The following is a 20,495-nucleotide window of genomic DNA, read 5'->3' on the forward strand; positions in this document are numbered from 1 at the left end:
GTCCGGCCATCCAACACCCAACTGTAATACAGCTACACTATGGTCGAGTGGGGCTGGGGAGGCTAAATATAGGAAAATAACAAACTGCGACAAGGAGCTATAGTGGACTTTATTGTTCATGTCCACAGCACATCGCAGTAAAAATGTATACTTAATGGTTTTGTGTTGTTCTGACATATTTATGAAAGAGCAACGCATTCAAAACTTACAGATGTGAGGTAACGGTTCCAGTATCACAGGCGTTCAATTACTAAGAATTCTCTATTAAGATTGTAAACCGTTATCGTAATAACTTCATCACGGTTAGCAGTGAAACTGCTGATCGTTCCTTTTAAACTATATACCGTCGTATATTAAATTAGCACAGTGTCCGACTCACCCTGCGACTTAGCGCTAACGTTAACGGAATATTTGCATTGTAAGCAGCAATACAACTGGGTTAAAAGCTTAGTGCTGTTTCGCCGACTCGGATCAGGACAATTGCGAATAAAACATGTTTAGAGCATGCACGTATAAGTCTCTTTTCTTAAACATTCCACTTAACAGTTCTTTATGTGCATACTAATATTTACTTGATTCCCGTTGCATATTTGTTCACCAAAGCTAAATTTAATAAAAGGGCATGTCGTATGAAAATCGCTGACCTTTTATATTTAACAATCCTGAATTGCAACTCTCCGTTCAGTGACATTTTACAAAATTTATAAATATTTTAATGTATTTTAGAAGACCCTTTGATTCCTATTTTTTCTTCCTGCCTTCTTTAAGTTTCAGTTGAATGATAAATATTGAACACATAACTTCCTTACATAATATACCATTTTAGTATACTTACAGTAGAGCAGTATTATTGAGCTTGGACAGTAATCCTGTCTAGTATTATTGATTCCTGAAGGTAATGCGATTACCGAGCTATTAGCGTGGGGCCTACTTACTTGCAATAAGTTCGATACAGCGATCAACGGCTAATGTACAAAGCGTTCCGCGAGTTCTTTAAGTTAATATTAATCCTGTTTATGATCTCATAGTAACCTGTTGTGCATAGAAATGTGATGTTTAAATAATTGCTATATGAGATCATGGTCCATTTAAACAAAGGATATTTTCTAGACGTTTGGATCTCGTCTGATCGCTCGTATGCAAAACAGTATTTATTTTTCACATTTACCAACCTTTTCTACATTTCTTTGAACTTCTACAAACATTTAAAAAACAAAATTGTCAATTTTCGAGATTCAGTAAGACCAAATGTTTCATTTTAAAGATGAATGTAGAGTATTGTAGAGCATAGGGAACTTTTAACTAGTGGAATTATTAATTGATTCAGCTCGTTGTACTTCGCCGTTAAAAGTTGACCAAAGCAACATTGAGATACTCGTGCTTTTATTAAAACTATTTATATGAATGTGACTCACTTATAAGCGTCATAGAGACAAGACTGTAGTTAAGAACAAGATTAATGATCTCTGCCGGGACAATGAAGCGTCGGAACGTAAGATAACAATATCTGAAGAACTCGGTGCTCAGATAAATATATACCAACAAAACAATTCATTGAATGTACGCACAGAGGTTGATGGCGCGGATGAACTTTCTCCACATCGCTTACTAATAACTGTATGAAATGAAGCATTCATATTCCCACGCGACATTACTGCTATTGATACAATTATTGGTATGGTATAATAAACTTCTTTATTCAAACAAAAGAAATAGCTGGGCTTAAGAAACGCCTTGAAAAATTAAGCTTCACAAGACACATATTATTGCAGACAGAGTTAAGGATAATTTTGATCAAGTAGTAAACGAAATGCTTTTAACTAGCAATTCGTTTACCCATATACTCTCACACATAGAGTAGAAAACTAACTTTGACATTGACATTGAGAACGTGTTAGTGCTTGCAATTTAGTAACGACTACGGATGCGTGTTCATAAAATATGACCTCTCCTCTGTTGATGCAGACACCACAAGCACGTCGCTGAGCATCATAAAATTTTATTGCCCATAATATTGTTACAAAATACAAGTTTGCCCTTTACTCGATATGATGTCATCTATGTATTTATGTAAAACAACTTGCCAACGTTTTAATACTCGTACTCTTATTTCGCATTCATGATGGTTAATGGTTGACCTTTCGTCAGGGTAATATAATTATTACGTACTTCGACAAAGAGAAGAGCTATTTTTAAAATTACCCGTGAAATAAAAACTAAACATTACTGTACGTAACTAATTTGAACGAATCAAATTACATGGCATCATTTGGTATGACACTTAGGATTTTGTTTGTGGGAAAACTTTAAGCGAAAAAAACAATGTCGACGGTAGGGTGGTGATGATTTAGTGAAGTGAGGCACTCAGACGAAAGATTTTCCGGTTTTGTTTGTAGTTTTGTCTCCCCTCGTCGCATCGAGAGTTGCTCAAAAACACGCAGACGGAAGGTATTGTGTGGGACGGAACGTATGGGGTGTTTAAATCGACTCATTAAACCACCGCTGAGTAATTGTCTGAGCTTCCTTTGTACACGTTATCATTTCTAATTCCCAAGGGAGACAGTAGTGTAAGCTCAATTACTTGGACGGGATAGATACAAATCTGTCTACAATGGGACAAACGACAAAGTTGCTTTGTCCATAGATCACGGTTATAGGATATTTCGACTTTAAACCTAACAACGCGGCCACCGCTGATATATGCCTGTATATTTATAATGCAAACTGAAATCAGTTAATCGATTCTGCTAGGTGTCATATTGGCGGACACACAAAAGCATCGATTGGATACGCTAAGTGCGCCGCCACAAAGGGCTTTCATTCACTTTGACGGAATACGATCAGATCGGAGTTAATTCGACCTAGTAGTATTAAAATTTCATCGACCATGCACGTAATAAGATTGGATTTTACGTATTTTAGCATTTTTAGATATTGACAGATACTGACTCAATAACATGTGTGTTTATCGCTTAACCTATGACCGAAATGTCAATGAAAAAGGGATAAAGACTATTAAATCAGAATATTTCCGTTTTCACTTTTAATTATCTTTATTATTATACCAACAAGATTTTATTCCTTTCTTAAAGAAAGTATTTAGTAACTCGGCTGAATGAATAAAGGAATTAAATGGAGCCTCGAGATTTGTGTTACTCAAATGGTCCGTGTGAAGTCAATCTCCAATTGAACTTATTAAATTGAATTTACTAAATCTAAACCAGTATTAACGATGATTTATTGGTAATTATGTCAATTTATAGATAGAACTAATAGTAAATTTAATGCTCGTAATAATAAATATTTAATGGCTCACAAAATGAAATTGTTACTGTCTAGATATTGAATGAACTTAATAACTATAGTTAACAGAAACTCATGAATAATTCATATTTTTATTCATGCATATCTCTTGGTTTATGCTTATCTTAAGCGTAATTAAAAATATATATTTCCAGCCCGTAGAAGTTAAATTAAAAGAAAACGCTTAGTCACATGACTCAGAGCTCAAATAACATGGCTATTCTTAATTTGTTTCTGTTTTCATAACAGATAATAAATAATAACACTATCAAAACGTAAGTTTTCACCTGCAGTACCTTCTATCGATTATTCAACGAAGGCGTCTCTATGTACTATACCCGCTTCCCCACACCCCAAACACTTTTGTTTTACTCATGCTATATCAGATTTTCAACGTTGCAGTACTAACAATAAATCTGAGTAATATTCTAGGCACAACATTTCATATTAAATAATGTAATTTATTTTTGTGCGATTGTTGTCTTTCAAAATTTATACTAGAACTGCAAAAAAAATCTAAAATAACATTTGCTACGTAACCTCATCTCCTGTATCAACACTTTGCTGGGGGCCACACAGCTGAAACCGAGCGATCTGTTTTCCTTAACTTTGTCAAGAAAATTGAGTTTCCGGGCGATCGAAACATTGCCGCAACCTTCTTTGATACAATTACCTGGCTCTACAGCTACGCTCTAGCTACAGGAATAAGGGAATCTTGCAGTGACCTACTTCCTACAATATATTTAGAAAACATTTTTAACTTTTTTTACTGCCAATTACAAAACGCAATAGCAGGGAATACGACGGCTTTCATATCTTACAAATGTACATCTAGATAACATTTGGGGGCCGGGGCAATTTATTGCTGGAGGGTCCTACGAAGTGATGCTATTTTAGAAGATGAAATAATAAGCATAGTATAAAATACTTATAATGTACTCGCATGTACTAACATAATATATAAATATTATAAAGGAATATAATTATTTTGGTATATGTTTTAAACGCATGAAAATAATCTTTACCTTACCTAAGTACTTAACTACTGATATACATACACCTACTTGTACAGTATGCCGTATACCATGCTCAAAAGCCATGAGCATAATAATTATTGAGGTCGATCTATGATAGAATCTTTATCCATCATCTATAAATAGTAACCCATAATATAATAAAAACCCAATGTTCATTGAACACTCAAGATTTTTTTATTACAGCATGTGCGATTATATTATGTAATCCATATAATTTTATTATTTGTTGCAGAGCTAAAATGAAGAAATACAGAAATTGTCAAAGTGGTTGGTGGGTGGTGCTTTTGACTGCTACCTTGGCAGTTACAGCCGCAGCCGAAGCCGGGGTTGGCTTGTACAATTCAAATTTAAAACAAGTTATTACATCCAGCACTCTCAAATGGACCAATCTGAAGAAAGAGTCTATGGGCAACTATGTCGTTGGCGCAGAATCTGAACAAGGTATATTTAAACTGATCAATGACTTTTGTATAGCTTTTATTTTATCTAGTCATTCAGTACAATAAGTTATTTCTTTTTCAGGACCGATTTACCTTTGCAGAGCACGTCATGAAGGTGATATGATTTTAGGTCAACTTAAACCAGATTATACATCTTGCGCGGTTTCTGGAACTAAGAGCTATAACCTATTTGAGGTGCTAGAAAATATTGAAAATGCGTCTTTGGTAAACTGGGTACCTTGGGTCAGATTCCACGTCAAACCTAACGGCGCGGTTCTAGTAGACGCGTCGGCAGATTCTGTTTTCATAGGACGGGTAAAAGCACAAAGTGGATATTCGCATTATATTGGAAGAATAGCATACGAGAGCGTTATTGGACAGATAATCACGTTTGATGACAAGAACGAAGAAATGATAGTGAATAGTGGAGAGATATTGAAAGAAATCGAGCCTATAAGTTATAAACTGGAAAATGTAGTATTGGACAAGAACACAGAACATGTCCGTCAGAATGAACCTGAAGTATTTGAAGAGAGAATTTTGAAGAACGAGGACGACGCCGGTGCTACTGTCACTACTGAAATAGAATATGTGTTCAACTATACCGTATCTTGGGGTCACGGCCATGGCATAGCCATCGGTTTAAACACCTCAATAGAAATGGTCGATGGCACTGTATTCCCCCAAATACGATGGGCTAATCAGTATTCAGACAGGAGAACCAAACTACACAAATTGGAAAAATATCTTGAACCTGGTACAGCCTGTAACGTTACATTCAGAGGTAACCTAACAAACCGTGATGTCCAGTATACCGCTAATTTAGTGACGTTTTATAATGACAATGATTCTCGATCGAGGCTAATGAGAGGTCAACGTATAGAAAATACTCTGGAGGTGGAAGCAATTTACGGTGAAATATATTTCATTGGAAATAACACTTTGGTACCCACAACTACTACGACTACTACAACTACGACCACAACCACGACGACCCCGCCACCGGAGACCGCGCCGCCAGCGCCTGAAGAGAACGACGTTGCTGCCATTAAGAAAAGCGAACATCCTGACGACATCGCCAGCGGAAATATGATCGACAACCCCGATGATGGCATGTCTAAAGCGGTGCCAAAGGAAGATATCAAAAAATCTGTGGCTGGTGGACTCGGCAGCAACCCGTCCAGTGATGCCAGTATTAGGATTGTTACTTTTACGTTATTAATCCCATCTCTTTTACTGTTACTTTAAAGAGGAAATTAAAGATCTTTGTAAATAGCGAGAAGATATCACTAAAAATATAGTTGCTTGGTCGTTAATACATGTATTTATGTTTCGGCAACTAAGCTTGATGCTGTTGTTTATAGACCGAGGCGTTAGGCGATTTCCCTCGGTAATATTATGTAAATATAAATATTTTTGTTTTCCTGACATTCCCGTTATGTGATTTCATTCCAATTTGTAAATCGAGGAGCCAAAATTAATCGCATAACTGTAAATAGATATATAAATGTGTATGTAAATAGTAACTGATACGGAAGTCGCAGAGCGGCGCGAGGAAATTGTCATATGTTGTAATGACAATGGGAGACATCGTAGATAGTGATAATGTATGGAGCGGAGTAAGACACTGTTACCAATGACAAGCTGTAATAGAATCTCACGACATGTACCAGGTCAAACACCTGAACTCTCACGTCAGGTTAGTCACTAAACACATGAACACTGAAGATTATTGTGTACCCAATCAACACCACAATTAAGTAACTCACATTTGTGATATACATAGTGAAATTCAAAATTAACTTTTAACCACATGTACGTTACCCACAATATGTACAAAAAGACAATGTTACAAATCTGTCGTTCTAATTACGATTATTATTTCATTCTTAATGTTGGTTTTTCATAAAGGCTATAGCCTGTTAGTTTTATTAAGATTGTTAAATGAACCTAAACAATTACGTATAAAGATTTTAAGTAATTTATTCCTATCACGTTCTGTTACCTGCTAACAATCCCGTCTCTAAGTTCAACTTTAATTCAATTTGATTCTTCTGCATGTATTTATTTGTAGGATAGCTTGTTGTTATGTCTAAAAATCACATTTACTAGTACATAATAGATACATTTTGAAAGATATTTCAAATTTTCCGATAGCCATATTTCTATAAGACAGTAGTATGTTTGGATTTTGTTTACTCGGACGCACATTACTATTATTTCATTTCGCGCAATAGTAGTTAGCACATCCTTTAGTACCTCTTTTATATTTTAGTATTTTCTTAGTTATAATATTGTTATTACTAATTTTAAGTGACAAGAGTCTAAAATCCAGAATGAAACGATATTATTATTTTAGAGCGTTTAGCGTTTATTCACAAATAATTTATTTTGTTTTATAATTAATTCATATTATATATAAATATGTAGATCTAATGAAATGAAGTTTACACCTAAGTTTACAACAAACGATTTAACTGAAGAATATATAATTATTGTGACTTTGTTATTCGAGCCAAAGTTGTACATTGTAAGTTTGCCTACATCTACTAGTTTAGGCCAATAACCCATTGAAATTACATCCCTCCGTGAAATGGACTCATCACCTTGTTAGTGTTTAGATACAAGTAGCCTCTAATAGTTTTGGAATCGTTTGGTAGTAGTATGCTTAACGGACTTTTGTCAATGTGTAAAGAAAATGGATGATATTTTTGTATGAATTGAAATCGATTGTAAGTGTTCGCCTTAATTGTAAGTGAACTGTCTTCATCTCTATGTTTTCGTTCACTATTTCTATGATTTCGTTCACGTACGCGTCAGTATTCCTTATTGCGGAATGCCAATTAAGTTTAGGTTTAATAAAAGTACGGCAATGGTATATCTTGATAATATAATTTATAAAATCAACGTCCCACCTAGCATACCATTATTGATTAAGACTTAAATATTATAAAACATGTATAATTATTTATTGGTCCATCAGCTCAGCTTCAGAATATACTTGTCTCGAATGTCGTTATTTGATGTTAGAACTATTTGCAATATAATTAAGTAGGTGTGCGCTTTACACCACGTTTTAAAACAACATTTTATCATCTACTTAATAAAGATCGATGCCTGTATGTTCAACGTCTAATATTTTAGAAAATCGCTTATATTCCCAGTTAGGTAGAAAATCTATTCCATAATATTAAGGCATGTTCTATTGTTGTACCTATATGTAATTGAAATAGACCCTGCTAATTGGGTAGATTTTATCAATGAATCTCGTGACATCAACATTGTTTTGCGAAGCATAATTGTGATGTTCCATGTAAGTTTACTTTGTTTAAATTCATTAAAGTGTAACTGAAATACGTTGTGGTTTTCATTTACATCAACATCGTTACCTACACCAGCATCAACATCTAAATCTACAAATCAAACAGGAAACAGTTCACAGTATTCAGAGTATGCTCTTACTAAATTAGCGTATTAAATAACAAGGTTACACAAACTACCAGAACGAAGGAAAACGTCCTAAAAATATATCCATATTGTTCTTTCTTTGCTTTAAATCACGAAATTGCTTCAACGAGTATGCATAAATTCAATTCACAATAATTATTATGAAAACATTCATGACATATATCGTGATCAGCCGCATTATACTTAGAAAGGATGATCTAAGCGCTAAATTATTGTTTAGCCACACCTTTATGCAAACATATATGGGTGTGAATGCGAGTGCAAATCTATATGTGATAATGACACCTCTGATCATTAATAAATAATTAAGACCCGTACATAATACTACACATATCTTTAAACTGGGATTTGAAAATCCTGCGACCAATAATATTCTGCATATCGGCGGCTCCGGAGATGGCAAAATGGTAAATATTACGTTAATTATGTAAGTATAGCATGTAACTCAATAATAAAAAAAATGTAGGGTGAGTCAGTAAATTGATTATTTACAGTTAATAGTCATATTTATTCAACCCCATCCAGAAATTCAATTTCTCCCTTCCTCAAAAAAAAGCGTTAAAATATTCATTTCTTGGAAGACAATTCAAATCGGACTTGGGCTCAGTGTTTTATTTGTTCAGAGCCCACTTGAGTTTATTGAAGGTGTTCTCTTTTAAGCGTGTATTCCCCAATTGGAAAACATGGGATTTGTAGACGCATTAGTGCGAACCTTCCCGACAATAGCCTGGGGGAAGACGGCGCCTTGGAGACTCATTGTATTTGGCTTAACGGCGCGTAAACGAATTACTATGCCCTTATAAAAAATGTGCAATCGTTACTCTTAAAATTGCAGCTCGCTTGTTTTACGGATTTTAAAATATAGAGTAGATGAGTGATCTATTAATAATATAATTAATCAATGCATTTAATTAAACAGATACTTGCCATGCAAATAACTAAACAAGAATAATAGATAAGATTTATAAAAAGGGACTTAAGCCTAAACCTGGCAGCGCACCCAATATTTAATAGTTCAATAGGCCATCAGTTTTGTAACTCAATCGTATTCAAGTATTTGTGAAAGTTTTTAATTTAATTGTTCAGGTATAATATAAAACACATTACTCTGTGCTAAATAATATTCACAAAGTTTATTTTGAAAATCTTTACGTCGTCGCAAGACTATAATCCTATGCAATTCACGTTCAATTCATCGTTTGCAAGCAAGTAGAAATGGGTTTAACTGCAGTGTTCATACGCAATGAGATAACAACCTGTCATGCCTACGCAATGCTCTGATATTTGGTACAGGAACAATTTATTGCATGTGCTCGCCTTAAGACGATAAAGTGCGTCCTATTATTGTCTATTGCGTAAGCACCACGATATAACACTACTTTAAAATATAAAACTTAAAAGAAAATGTCCTTGCTTCAATATCGTCACGTACAAATTTTGATTTAGTTTTGTTTAATTTTTTTAGCATATCTATCACTTCTGAGCATATAAAATACTGTGCTCAAATTGGTTTTAAGTTTTGCTGAATTGATTTAATATACCTCATGAAAGGCTTTCCTGCAAATGTAATCTGTTTTAAACAAAGAAATTAAGATCAAACCTGCCCTTGAGCATCGAATAAAACTGTAGGTTTATTCCAATTCTTCTTCCAACATACATCTATGCACAATACATAACCTTAGCATGAATAATTAGGCTTGATTTTGTAATAATTAGCTTAGAATTTTTTTCATACTCTTCTTCTCACATACCTAATTTATAAGCTCATATGAACATTTTCTTATGAACAGGGTATGTAATAGGCTATACATAAGCATATCAAACTCATAAAATGTCGAGATAGCGTTGATATGATCATAAAAAGAAAATTTGTCCGTACCCTTGTAATTCCGGGAATAGAAAAACCTCCCCCGTGCAAGAATTCTTCGACGTCTATGGCCTTCACAAGGGCTGGGGCGGGCTTACTCTCAATATATCTCTACATATTACCTATTTGTACAGCACCAAAACTGGTGTAGTAAAACTCAGGGTTTACGATGATGTAAAACAGTGCAAATATAGGGTCTTTAAATATTTGAGGTGGTCTGCCGGAACTTGGCACTGAGCCAGTAGGAAAATGCCGCCTAGACTTATAATAGCTCGTTAGAATTAACATACTTGTAGCGATTTAATGTTAAGTGTTCAGACCTCCTGAAACTACGCCAAATCCACTTGTTAGTATGAATAATTTTCAACATTCTATTCTTAGCAGCAACCTGGTGGAAGATTTGGAGACCTTTATTAGAAAACAAGGCTTATTGTTATATTATGGCATCATATGTATTATATCATTAAGTATTAAAAAACATCATTTAAATTATTTTAATAATAAACATAAAACTCATTCATCATAAACATCGTTATTCAACTATAACTATGAATAAAGTTCCTATGACGTGTCCACATAAAATACCACAAGAATATTAACCAACAAGAGACATTTAAAAACAATATTGATAAACAAAATACAAAGTGGATCCTTACTGTAGGGTCTATTATAACTATAACATGGTTGACGGCAATAATCTGTCATCGGCGTCGGCACCGCGACACTGTCGGCACGTCATCACTCACACGACCATTTAACAAGAACCCTCCATTATTTACCAGCAAACTAAGTGTAATGTCTGGGTGGTAGGTTCATTTATATTGGACTAGACGTCCACTATCATGCTACGTACATTTAAACCGCAATGTATCTTCTTTGTTATTACACGTGGAAGTGTTATCAGGACGTTCACGACACGTCATACTTAGGTACAAGATTAGGTATGTATTCAAGACTTCCAATTTCTATAAAAGAAAATACCCTTTAATATACTACTGCTGGGCAAGGGTCTCCTCTCGTAATCGTTAAGCCTTGAATCCACCACGCTGGCTAAGTGCGGGTTGGAGACTTCCTATAGTCTTTCTAATTAAATGTTCACATTAGATAATTGTTTGTACATATTTGATTAATAGTTCTCTAACTACTGATCCCCGTTAAGAAAGTTAATAAATTTAAGATGATTACGGTATCCATATTCAGAACATATGGTGTTAAACTGTTTGTTTACGCAAGTGTGCAAAATTTTACAAAATGAGCGCAATATGGATTTTTGGCATTTTTATGTAAATTATCCACAACTGGGTATAGGTTGAATGTGATATTGATACAGCCATAGAATAATTATACACATCCATAGAAAACTAGAAAGATTTATAAAAATATTTATTGTACAGCACTCCGGTCGTGTTATTATGGAGACGCGCTGTTATAGTGGTAGGTACGCAGTATTATGACTAGACTGAGAATTAACTCATTCTGTTTAACTGTCGTTTCCGTGTCGTACTGTAGTTTCGCCTATTTTGTCTGTAAACACAACGATATAATTGTATTTCCACCTACGATGTTTTCAATGAGATTATATCATAGTATATTTTAATTTATAACATTACGTTATGTTATGAAAAGGAGAGGAATCCACAGAGCAAGTCGAGTAAAGAGTACCTATATAATATGTGAACGGATATTTGAGTAGGGAAATACTGAAAAAAGACGGATGTGTAAATAAAACAGAACAAGGAAATGAAAGGGGTTAAGACAGAGTTGACGGCTAATAGAGACGAGTGGGGGAAGAAAACATGTTGTGCCGATCCACTCAACGAAGGATAAGGTCAAGACAATGATGTTGTCTAGTTATAAATGAGTTTATCCAGCAAAGTGTTGAGCGTAATCAATTAAATAAGGAGATCGTCGCACACGGCACAAAACTCCGCACATGTGCCTTCAGGCTCAACGGTTCACTTCCTTAGCCGATGTACAAAGTGCTAATATCAATATCACGCATTGCGTGACTTCTATTTTTACAGCCATTCAACTCCAGTTTTGTAAGCTACTCTCCGTACTTTGTATCGATCGGGGGGGGGCTTAACTTTTAATTTACGATTGTTGTGAACATGTTCGGGTCGATTAGGGAATTCCCGACTTTAGAACAACCTCGTTAGTTGACTAATTAGAAGATATTAAAGTCTTGCGGATTATATGTGTAATAAAACGCAAAAAAACTGGTTGTAAATAAATAATAAAATCAAGTAAAAGCAATGACGCAACCCTATGAGAAATTCAATGAATAAACAAAAATATCCTAATGGAAATACGCTCAATTATTAAATAATACTTGTTTGTGTGACTAAATGCGTCATAATCCGATAAACGCTATAAAAACAACCATTTGTTTCAGTATTTTGAATCTTCTACTTCATTCAAATACTATTAAGTTAATTTAACCTTCAGTTAACGTGAATAAGTATTGCGTAAAGAATATTAACAAAACCTAAAAGAGTATAGGTCTATAAATAGATATTAAAGTGACAACACTAGCTCATTACCGTGGGCTTGTCATCAAATTAGCTGAAACATCTCCCGCCTACAACACTAATTAATGAGCTGGCCGTTAATTGTGTAAACAAATATCTCCAAATGGTTCAATAAAGCAGACTGGTTTTAATAATATTCGAACTTATGTTGTTATCAATTTACTCATTTCGCCATTATAACCGTTCCTGAAAGATGTTGTTTAATTACTCAATGTTATTTATTTAGACTGCCAAACCTCAGTCATCACCAGCCAAACCCAGCCAAACACTCAAATAAATAACGAATTAAACTTAAATTGTAAATTACTTTTACAGCCACCTTGACAATACTAACAATTTAACGATTTCCGACGAAAGCAATGTCATTCCCACGAAAACTTGCATAATTTAACACGATGACTCATGTCATTTGAATATCGCTAAATAAATGCATACACATTAAGCGGAAACTAATCTTGAAATTGTTCGACAAGCCTTGACTTCGATTAAAAACCAGTTTAGAAAATGTTGCTACACAGATCAATTGATTTAGATGAATAAAGATACCATAAAACTCCTTACTTCTCGTCTGTCAGGTTTGTTTAAATTAGTAACATTCGAATTTTTCGAACGACGACAATCAAAAGTATTTCAACGGATGCACGCACGGGTCCTAAATGGTTGCTCAAATTTCAAGTTTGGGATCGGCTTTGGTGACTCATCAGGACAAACGTTGGATGCTATTTTTAACTTAGTGACGCAAGTGTAAGGAAACCCACCGCGAATTTTATCAACCGAACTTTTATAATGTCATTAACAAAGCAGGAGAGCTGTTGAAATAAAAATATTCACCGTCATTTAGTATTAGACAATTCACTGGCTATAAATGTTTGGAATTATCAGTGGTAATTATTGGCCTTGAAATCCTCTGACATTTTAATACATTACATTACGTTATACAGATCTACATAATTGCAAATGTCGTCATTTAGAAAGTTCACGGCTGTGGCATTTCTTTCTAAAGTCAGTTAGTTTCGTCTTACAGCAAGCATCGACCCGCAAAGTCCTATAAAAAGACCATTTGGGCTTAGAGCCGTGGCGCGAATACAGCCAAGGAGACCCAAGAGTCGGCGGTATGGGGCTATAAAACTGTTGGAAACATCGTTAAATGTCATCAAAGAATGAAGAAACGGTATTCGTTTTCTTCGTGATAATGTTTAAGAAGGCACTGAAGTGTTATACTTAACCTATTTAAAACGAGGAACATATGTATGTAGGAAGTAGGTTACTATGAAGATAAACAAGCTGGGTTAAGTTGTGATTATAAGAAGCATAGCTTAAGTCTTACAAGAAATGAAGACAACGTTCGATCTCCTGAATCATGAAACATGAAAAAATGTAATTTGCTTATTTATTGCCGACGTCAGATGTTGGGAACGACCCATCTCTACCTCTACTGCAACAAGGTTAAAATTTCTCCGGAAAGCGTAACGGTTGTAATGTCAAATAAATCAGACGGAAGGGTTCAGTTCTTCGACAGCGCACCATAATGCATAATTTACTTCCCTCGTGTACTGTGGACATTCAAAGGTCCTACTCCTTCTCTGAGGACCCCTTTATAAGCATCGATTTTCCTTCATCATTCATTCTTAAAAGTTTATGTTAGCCATACTTTCACGTTATTCTCATTTATAAGTCATTAACATCAACTTTACAGGTACAAGTATCAATATCGTACTATAGGAGTCTGCAAATAATTATTAGTAAAACTATAATGAAAGTACCTACTTTACTGTACCCTCTTAGTAAAGTAGTAGAACCGCCTTAGTTATTTTAATGATAGCTTTGACAATCCAGGTTCCTGATTGCTTTGGTAGAACTAGCTGTATTAATTATATCGATATTATTCAGACAATTTGCGTCTAGCACAGTTGCAATACTCTTCTAATATAAATGCTAGTATGCTAGTTATGTTTCAAGTAATGGAAACTTGATTGCTAGAAACGAGATCCGTTGTTGTGTTAAAATAATATTGAATGGAGTAGAAAAACCAGCAAGTTGCGTGTCGAGCACGCATTAACTTAAGGCTTCCGTAGGTGTTTGTAGACATATCATAGATATAAACATTTTATGGACTTGACAAAGTTATTTGTGCGGTACTTAAACTTCCATAGCAGACGGCTGGAGTTTCTTTAGAATTAACTTACTAAGTTTACGTCGGTAACTGTAATTTTCCTAAAGCCGTAGACGCACTAGAAGCCGAACATGGCAGGCTTCGAATGTTGAGATGTCATGACATTTATGGTTACAAATTAGTAAGTTCCATACAGAACAAAGTACAGAGGCCGTTGATCGCTGTCAGTTACCGTAGTCGCTGTGACGGAGCACAATGATCAACGTGCCTCACTGATAGGTGACAGTTACGTAGTTGTCAACACAACTGCGATATACATACAGTCCGGACGCTACTATCACAGGTATCCACTAGCATGTCCTAATCTTTATAAACATGTCTATAACAGTCTGAATATCAATATAGTTATTACTAGACAGGCGTATAAAATAGAAATAGCATGTCGATAATATGGCAAATAAATGCATAATGCAAAAAAGACGGGAAAGTTAGGAATATCCTTCTTCAGAGTTAAATAGATAGGTTATCTTTAAAGGAAAACTAACCTCATACCTATTACATAAACGCGCTGTGCAATAGCAGGAAAATATGTAAAGTACTTAATGTGCTCTGTAAAGTATAAAGGTATGTAGTGAAGAATCTAATAAAATGAATGATTGCCCGTAAAATCAGCTTGTAAAATTGTTGTGACATTCTTTCACGTGATGTTCATGTTAGTCACATGGACACAATATATGGTCATGGTGAGGCATCTACTTATTTTGCTACCGACTACAATGTACCTAGTCTTTCATTTATTATATTTACCGTTATTTAGGTATATTATTATGTAGATAATGATCTATAGTGAGTTAGTCAAAACGCAATTAGTTACGGAGTGATTTATTGCCAGTTATTTGTGGAATTTTCCACGCCACCGTCATTCCGTTGCAGAAAAACTTCACACAATTTAACATAGTACATACATTAGTTCGTACAACAACTTCTTTGAGCGAAGACATTGAAAACAATAAAGACGACACGTCGGATGCAGAAGCTTAAAAGAAACCGTTGCATAAATAGTGGGTGTTCCTTTTCACCCGAGGCGCATTCATGGCCCTTTGTGGAGACATTTCAGCTGAACCACGCTCAAAGGTAGGTTGGAGGCGCTTTAATTATTCCCCACATATAAGGGAGACGCAACAACGAAAGGGATCAGAAAAGCTATCCCTAGGGAAGCCCGCAGGAAACGTTTGTTTACTAAGCGGGTTCAATCGTCTGCTCAACCACCTACTGTTAAATGTTCCACTCGCATTGCATTTTTTTATCAAAAAATACTTTTCTTTTTTCACAGAAACTTCAATAAATTAATGTATGTTTTAAAATTTGTTAACAGTACAAAAATGAACACAAGAAATTAAAAAAAGGGTTTGGGCTCGTCCGGGATTTGAACCCGGGACCTCTCGCACCCTAAGCGAAAATCATACCCCTAGACCAACGAGCCGGTGCTAAGAATGTTGAAAATATGTTTATATAGCTATGTCTAATATATTCATGAATTATTTGTCCTATTCCTTATTCCCTAAACTTGTTTTAGTTATTGATATGAATATTTAATGCCGTAGTAAGAGCATCAGAATGAAATAACACAAGCAAATGGTCATTCCGTTTGTACTGATCATACGACACGTAACGCCATCTATTGAGCAGTAGATACATCACTTGGAAAAATAATAACCTAATAACTAACTATCTAACATTGCTGACATTGCATAGTATTTAAGTTTGAAGATAATTAGTGTATTGGTATGCCCTTCTAATTAGTTTAAACTTTATCTTACACTCCTTATTTATATATAAATATAAATCTGACAAAAAAGAATGTAGGACATTAGACGATGCTGAACTTAAAGCATCTCACAATTTTATTTCGCTTTACGCGACACACTTTGAAAATAGACCCATTAAGGAAATGGATTGTGGGTCCTAAGTAAACATGTCATCCGCAAATTGGACGTTATGTGATCATCCCTTATCGTTGATGTGAATAGCGTTTAATGCCGCCGTAAAGATATGACAGGCCGTTCAAAAGCGAATAATGTCTACAATACGCTATATGGGACTTCATAATAAGGACATTACACAATAGATCGCTGTATATCGTAAGGATCGTCTTATCTCGCAATCGGTCGTCATTCCGAGGTTCCGAACCATTCCTGTGCGTGTTAGTGGGTCGGTGCGTGCCGGGAGTGCGCTCTCCCAAAGGACTAGACACAACACAACTTCCCATTGTGATATAGTCTTGCGAAGTAGGTTGCTACGTGATAGTAATTATACGCGCGCTCATAAAATTCGATAATATACTGTGGAGGTTCCGTAATTGGTGTCGTAACAATAGGAGTCCCAAGGGTAGGAGACACTTCATGCGAAACCTCACATATAAACTATGACATAATAATGTACTGAAAAGTAAATAACATTTACATGTATGTTTGAAGCGAAAAGAAAAATACTGTAATCATTTATATTAAAAAAATATAAACAAACCAAATCTTTAGACACTGCTAACTAATTCTTTCAGTAGCATACAAAATGTATATCAAATCATTAAGTAAATCGGAAAATGGAATAAAAAGTTGGGCTCGTCCGGGATTTGAACCCGGGACCTCTCGCACCCAAAGCGAGAATCATACCCCTAGACCAACGAGCCACACAGACATGAAGCGAATTTAGTCATCGCGCGTAGCCTTGAAGATGCAATATAAATACGTCATTAGTGATAACGGAGCCTTCGCCTTTGGTGAAAGGCGTAATGCCTTTCACAACAAAGATAAAACAACAGTATAGAGTGAGTATTCAGATCTTAAATGTAGCGGAGACGCGGCAGACGATCGTTCACGACAAGCTATAGCTAGTATTATTGTGCAGTTGCCTTTGCCTACCCTTGGCATTAAACTTGGCGACGAGGGTAGAGAGACACAAAGATCATTAAGAACCTATTAGGGGTAGTCGGACGTGGCGGCAAATATTAGTATTATTTGTCTACTCGACAGTTGTCTGTGACATTGCCTGAAACTTAATTAGGTAGTAAATATATACCAATTAACTAACGATATAAGGTCAGACTAGGTAGTGTCATAAATAATTTTATTGAACTGTAAATTGTATATTTTATGTTTGTAATCTATTATTGTCCTCTCGTTAATGTACAGCGGAGACCTAAGTAGGTACTTTGTTTTAGTGCTTTCTGTAACTGAGAAGGGAAAGGTCTCAAATATGGATGACTAATGAAGACTGCTAATGAGTATTGGATGTCTTTTCAAAATCTTATATAATTTTAGTGTGCCCTATTCAAGGTCCGATGGCTAATGGCTGTAGTCTAAGATTGAGTGAGGTGTGGTCATACTGTTAGCCTGTATATAAATAAATGCCGCATTTTTATTCCACATTATCTAAGAAAGCTCATTGTTGGATCTAATTAATAACGTGGGCGAAGTAGGCTGTAGAAAAAAACAAATAAGTACGTAATGTCAAAACGCTTAACTGTTAACCTACATTGAAACAATAAAGCCCATTGCAATATCGTTATTAAAAGTTTGTATATCTGTATTATTTATTCACAAGTATATTTTTAGTAGGTCGAGGTGAGAACGGTTTACCTCTGACATCAGAAATCGTGTGATAATACCGACTGGATAGAATTAAATCAATGCCTGTGAACACGGCTGACTTCATTTATTAATGCATTTAGCTTTGCCTCGAGTCTAGGTATTCATTTAATTACTCGCATTTAACATGCCTGCGTAATTATATCTGAGACTTCGCAAGATAATAGGAAAGTTTTTTATTGTGAATTCACGCTACAAGGTCGCGACTTCTTGATATGAAATCTTCACAATCTGACATCGTTACTTAGTACATTGTAGGAGATCGTCATTGAGAATAATGTTATTCAGAATTATTATTCTAAAGAGGAACAACGTGACATGACCGATGACAGTCGCTCCAAAGGCATAATAATATACCTAATTTCAAAAAAATATTACCGGGCTAAGCAGATGAGTGGATATTTGTTTCACGTGCTGACTGGGGCTAAATAGATGGATGGGTTGCTTTCTTTCGTCCACTTCACCACAATCAAACACTACATCTAGGTCCTGAGCTGAGAATTCGTATTTTTTGACATAGAGTCACACTATTTTTAGGAATTACCTCAGTAGAGTATACAAAGTACGTGCCAGGTACTTTGTTTTGTCATTTACGGTTCGGGAATTACCTACCCAACTTTATACCAACGTGAGTTCATAGTAACAAGGTCAATCTGTTAGGCATTGAAGCCAAAAAAAATAAGCAAGTTTGGAAAATGATAGGTAATGTTTGCGATTCGTTATCGGCAACAATCGGAAATATACATAATATTATCACATTCACTAACCACGAGATTCTGACAAGAACAATAACAATTGTTGAACGGGATAAACACAATTCAATCATGAAAAAAATATCATTATGAATTACGCATAAAATTGTATTATTGTATAGGTATAAGTCAAGGACATTCGTGTACCCAAAACAAGCCTTGTCTAGGGTGTAGCACGTGACGCACATTTCGCTAGAATTAGCAGGGTGGGTGTAGTCAATTTTAAATATTCATAGATTTTGCGAGTCAGACTCAAGGTTTGTCAAATTCACACGATCATTAACCTAATTATTATAGTTTGTAGAACACTAAATTATTATCGGCAAAGATAAAATAGTCCAGTCAGCATAATGGAGATCACTTTATCAGGAATAATTAGTCGCCGGCAGACCTCCCACATAGGTCACTTAAACTGTCTACAATCATTGATTATGAGGGGTTATCGCACTTATCGCCACGATCATTGGACCCACTAGTATCTACTATTATCTACTGTTAGACTGTTACATATTATGTAGAACGAGTGAAGTAATTTCGTTTACACACTGTACGTATGGGTGCCGCATGCCGCACTAGCGTTTGTTGCCGTGTATTACTTGTACTATATTCTATTATGTGGATTGCCTACAGAGCTCCAGCAAAGCGAGATTAATTCAGATACCATCTGCCCTTTACATACACGTTAGTATATTATTAGTGGTTTTGTTATTTTTAGATGCTACGGGGATGTCAGTGCTCGTAACCGCTATCGTCAATGTTATATTACTTATGCTACAATGGCAATCGAAAGTATTTAATAGTATATGAAAAATTAGGATAATTTCTAAAAAACCGGAACAAGAATTAAGGTTAAGTAATAGGTAAAATGTTTTACTGAGATACAAAATGATAGGAGGGAGATGATTGCAGGCTAAGAAGTTAGCTATGCTAAGTCCAAACACGGAGTGGATATGCCCAGACATGCAGGTTCAACAAATTAATAAACAACCTACTGCGTTCATTGCGTCATTGAAACAGTACAAGATCAGGGGATCAAATCCTGCCTTGCGTCCACTTGTGTCGGCCTATTTATCATCATCTAAATCTGTCAGGTCGCAGACAAACTAGTTTGCTTAATTGTATGACATAGTTCGGTGGTGTTATATCTCAGACAACTCATATTTAAGAGTATAATGGACCTTTAACTTAATGTCCAACCGACTAATTGTTCTATAGGAATTATTAAATTAAATGATGTGTAAAAGTATTTCAGCGGAATGAAGTTGGAGTTGCGACAACTCTGTACATTACTACCATAGGAACTGTTTAACAGAATATCTTACTAGTGGTAAGCCCTC

General features: G+C 35.3%; 2 protein-coding genes and 2 non-coding genes across 6 annotated transcripts in view; 1 reads left to right on the plus strand and 3 right to left on the minus strand.

Moving 5' to 3' along the window:
• uzip (beta-pore-forming protein unzipped) overlaps positions 1 to 8,136 on the plus strand; it is a 29,071-nt gene extending 20,935 nt beyond the window's left edge. For all 3 annotated transcript variants that reach the window (XM_076136462.1, XM_076136461.1, XM_076136459.1), the window contains 2 exons: positions 4,573 to 4,781; positions 4,863 to 8,136. In XM_076136462.1, coding sequence (XP_075992577.1) covers positions 4,580 to 4,781; positions 4,863 to 6,028 — 1,368 coding nt within the window. In that variant the 5' untranslated portion in view covers positions 4,573 to 4,579 and the 3' untranslated portion in view covers positions 6,029 to 8,136. The remainder of the gene's footprint in view (positions 1 to 4,572; positions 4,782 to 4,862) is intronic.
• Positions 1 to 20,495, minus strand: part of Miga (mitoguardin) — a 50,684-nt gene that overhangs the window by 28,439 nt on the left and 1,750 nt on the right. The window lies entirely within an intron of this gene.
• Positions 16,171 to 16,242, minus strand: TRNAP-AGG (transfer RNA proline (anticodon AGG)). Its single transcript has one exon. It is a non-coding gene; the product is annotated as a tRNA-Pro (tRNA).
• TRNAP-UGG (transfer RNA proline (anticodon UGG)) lies at positions 17,377 to 17,448 on the minus strand. Its single transcript has one exon. It is a non-coding gene; the product is annotated as a tRNA-Pro (tRNA).

This window comes from Anticarsia gemmatalis, chromosome 3 (assembly GCF_050436995.1).
Source record: "Anticarsia gemmatalis isolate Benzon Research Colony breed Stoneville strain chromosome 3, ilAntGemm2 primary, whole genome shotgun sequence".
NCBI lineage: Eukaryota > Metazoa > Arthropoda > Insecta > Lepidoptera > Erebidae > Anticarsia > Anticarsia gemmatalis.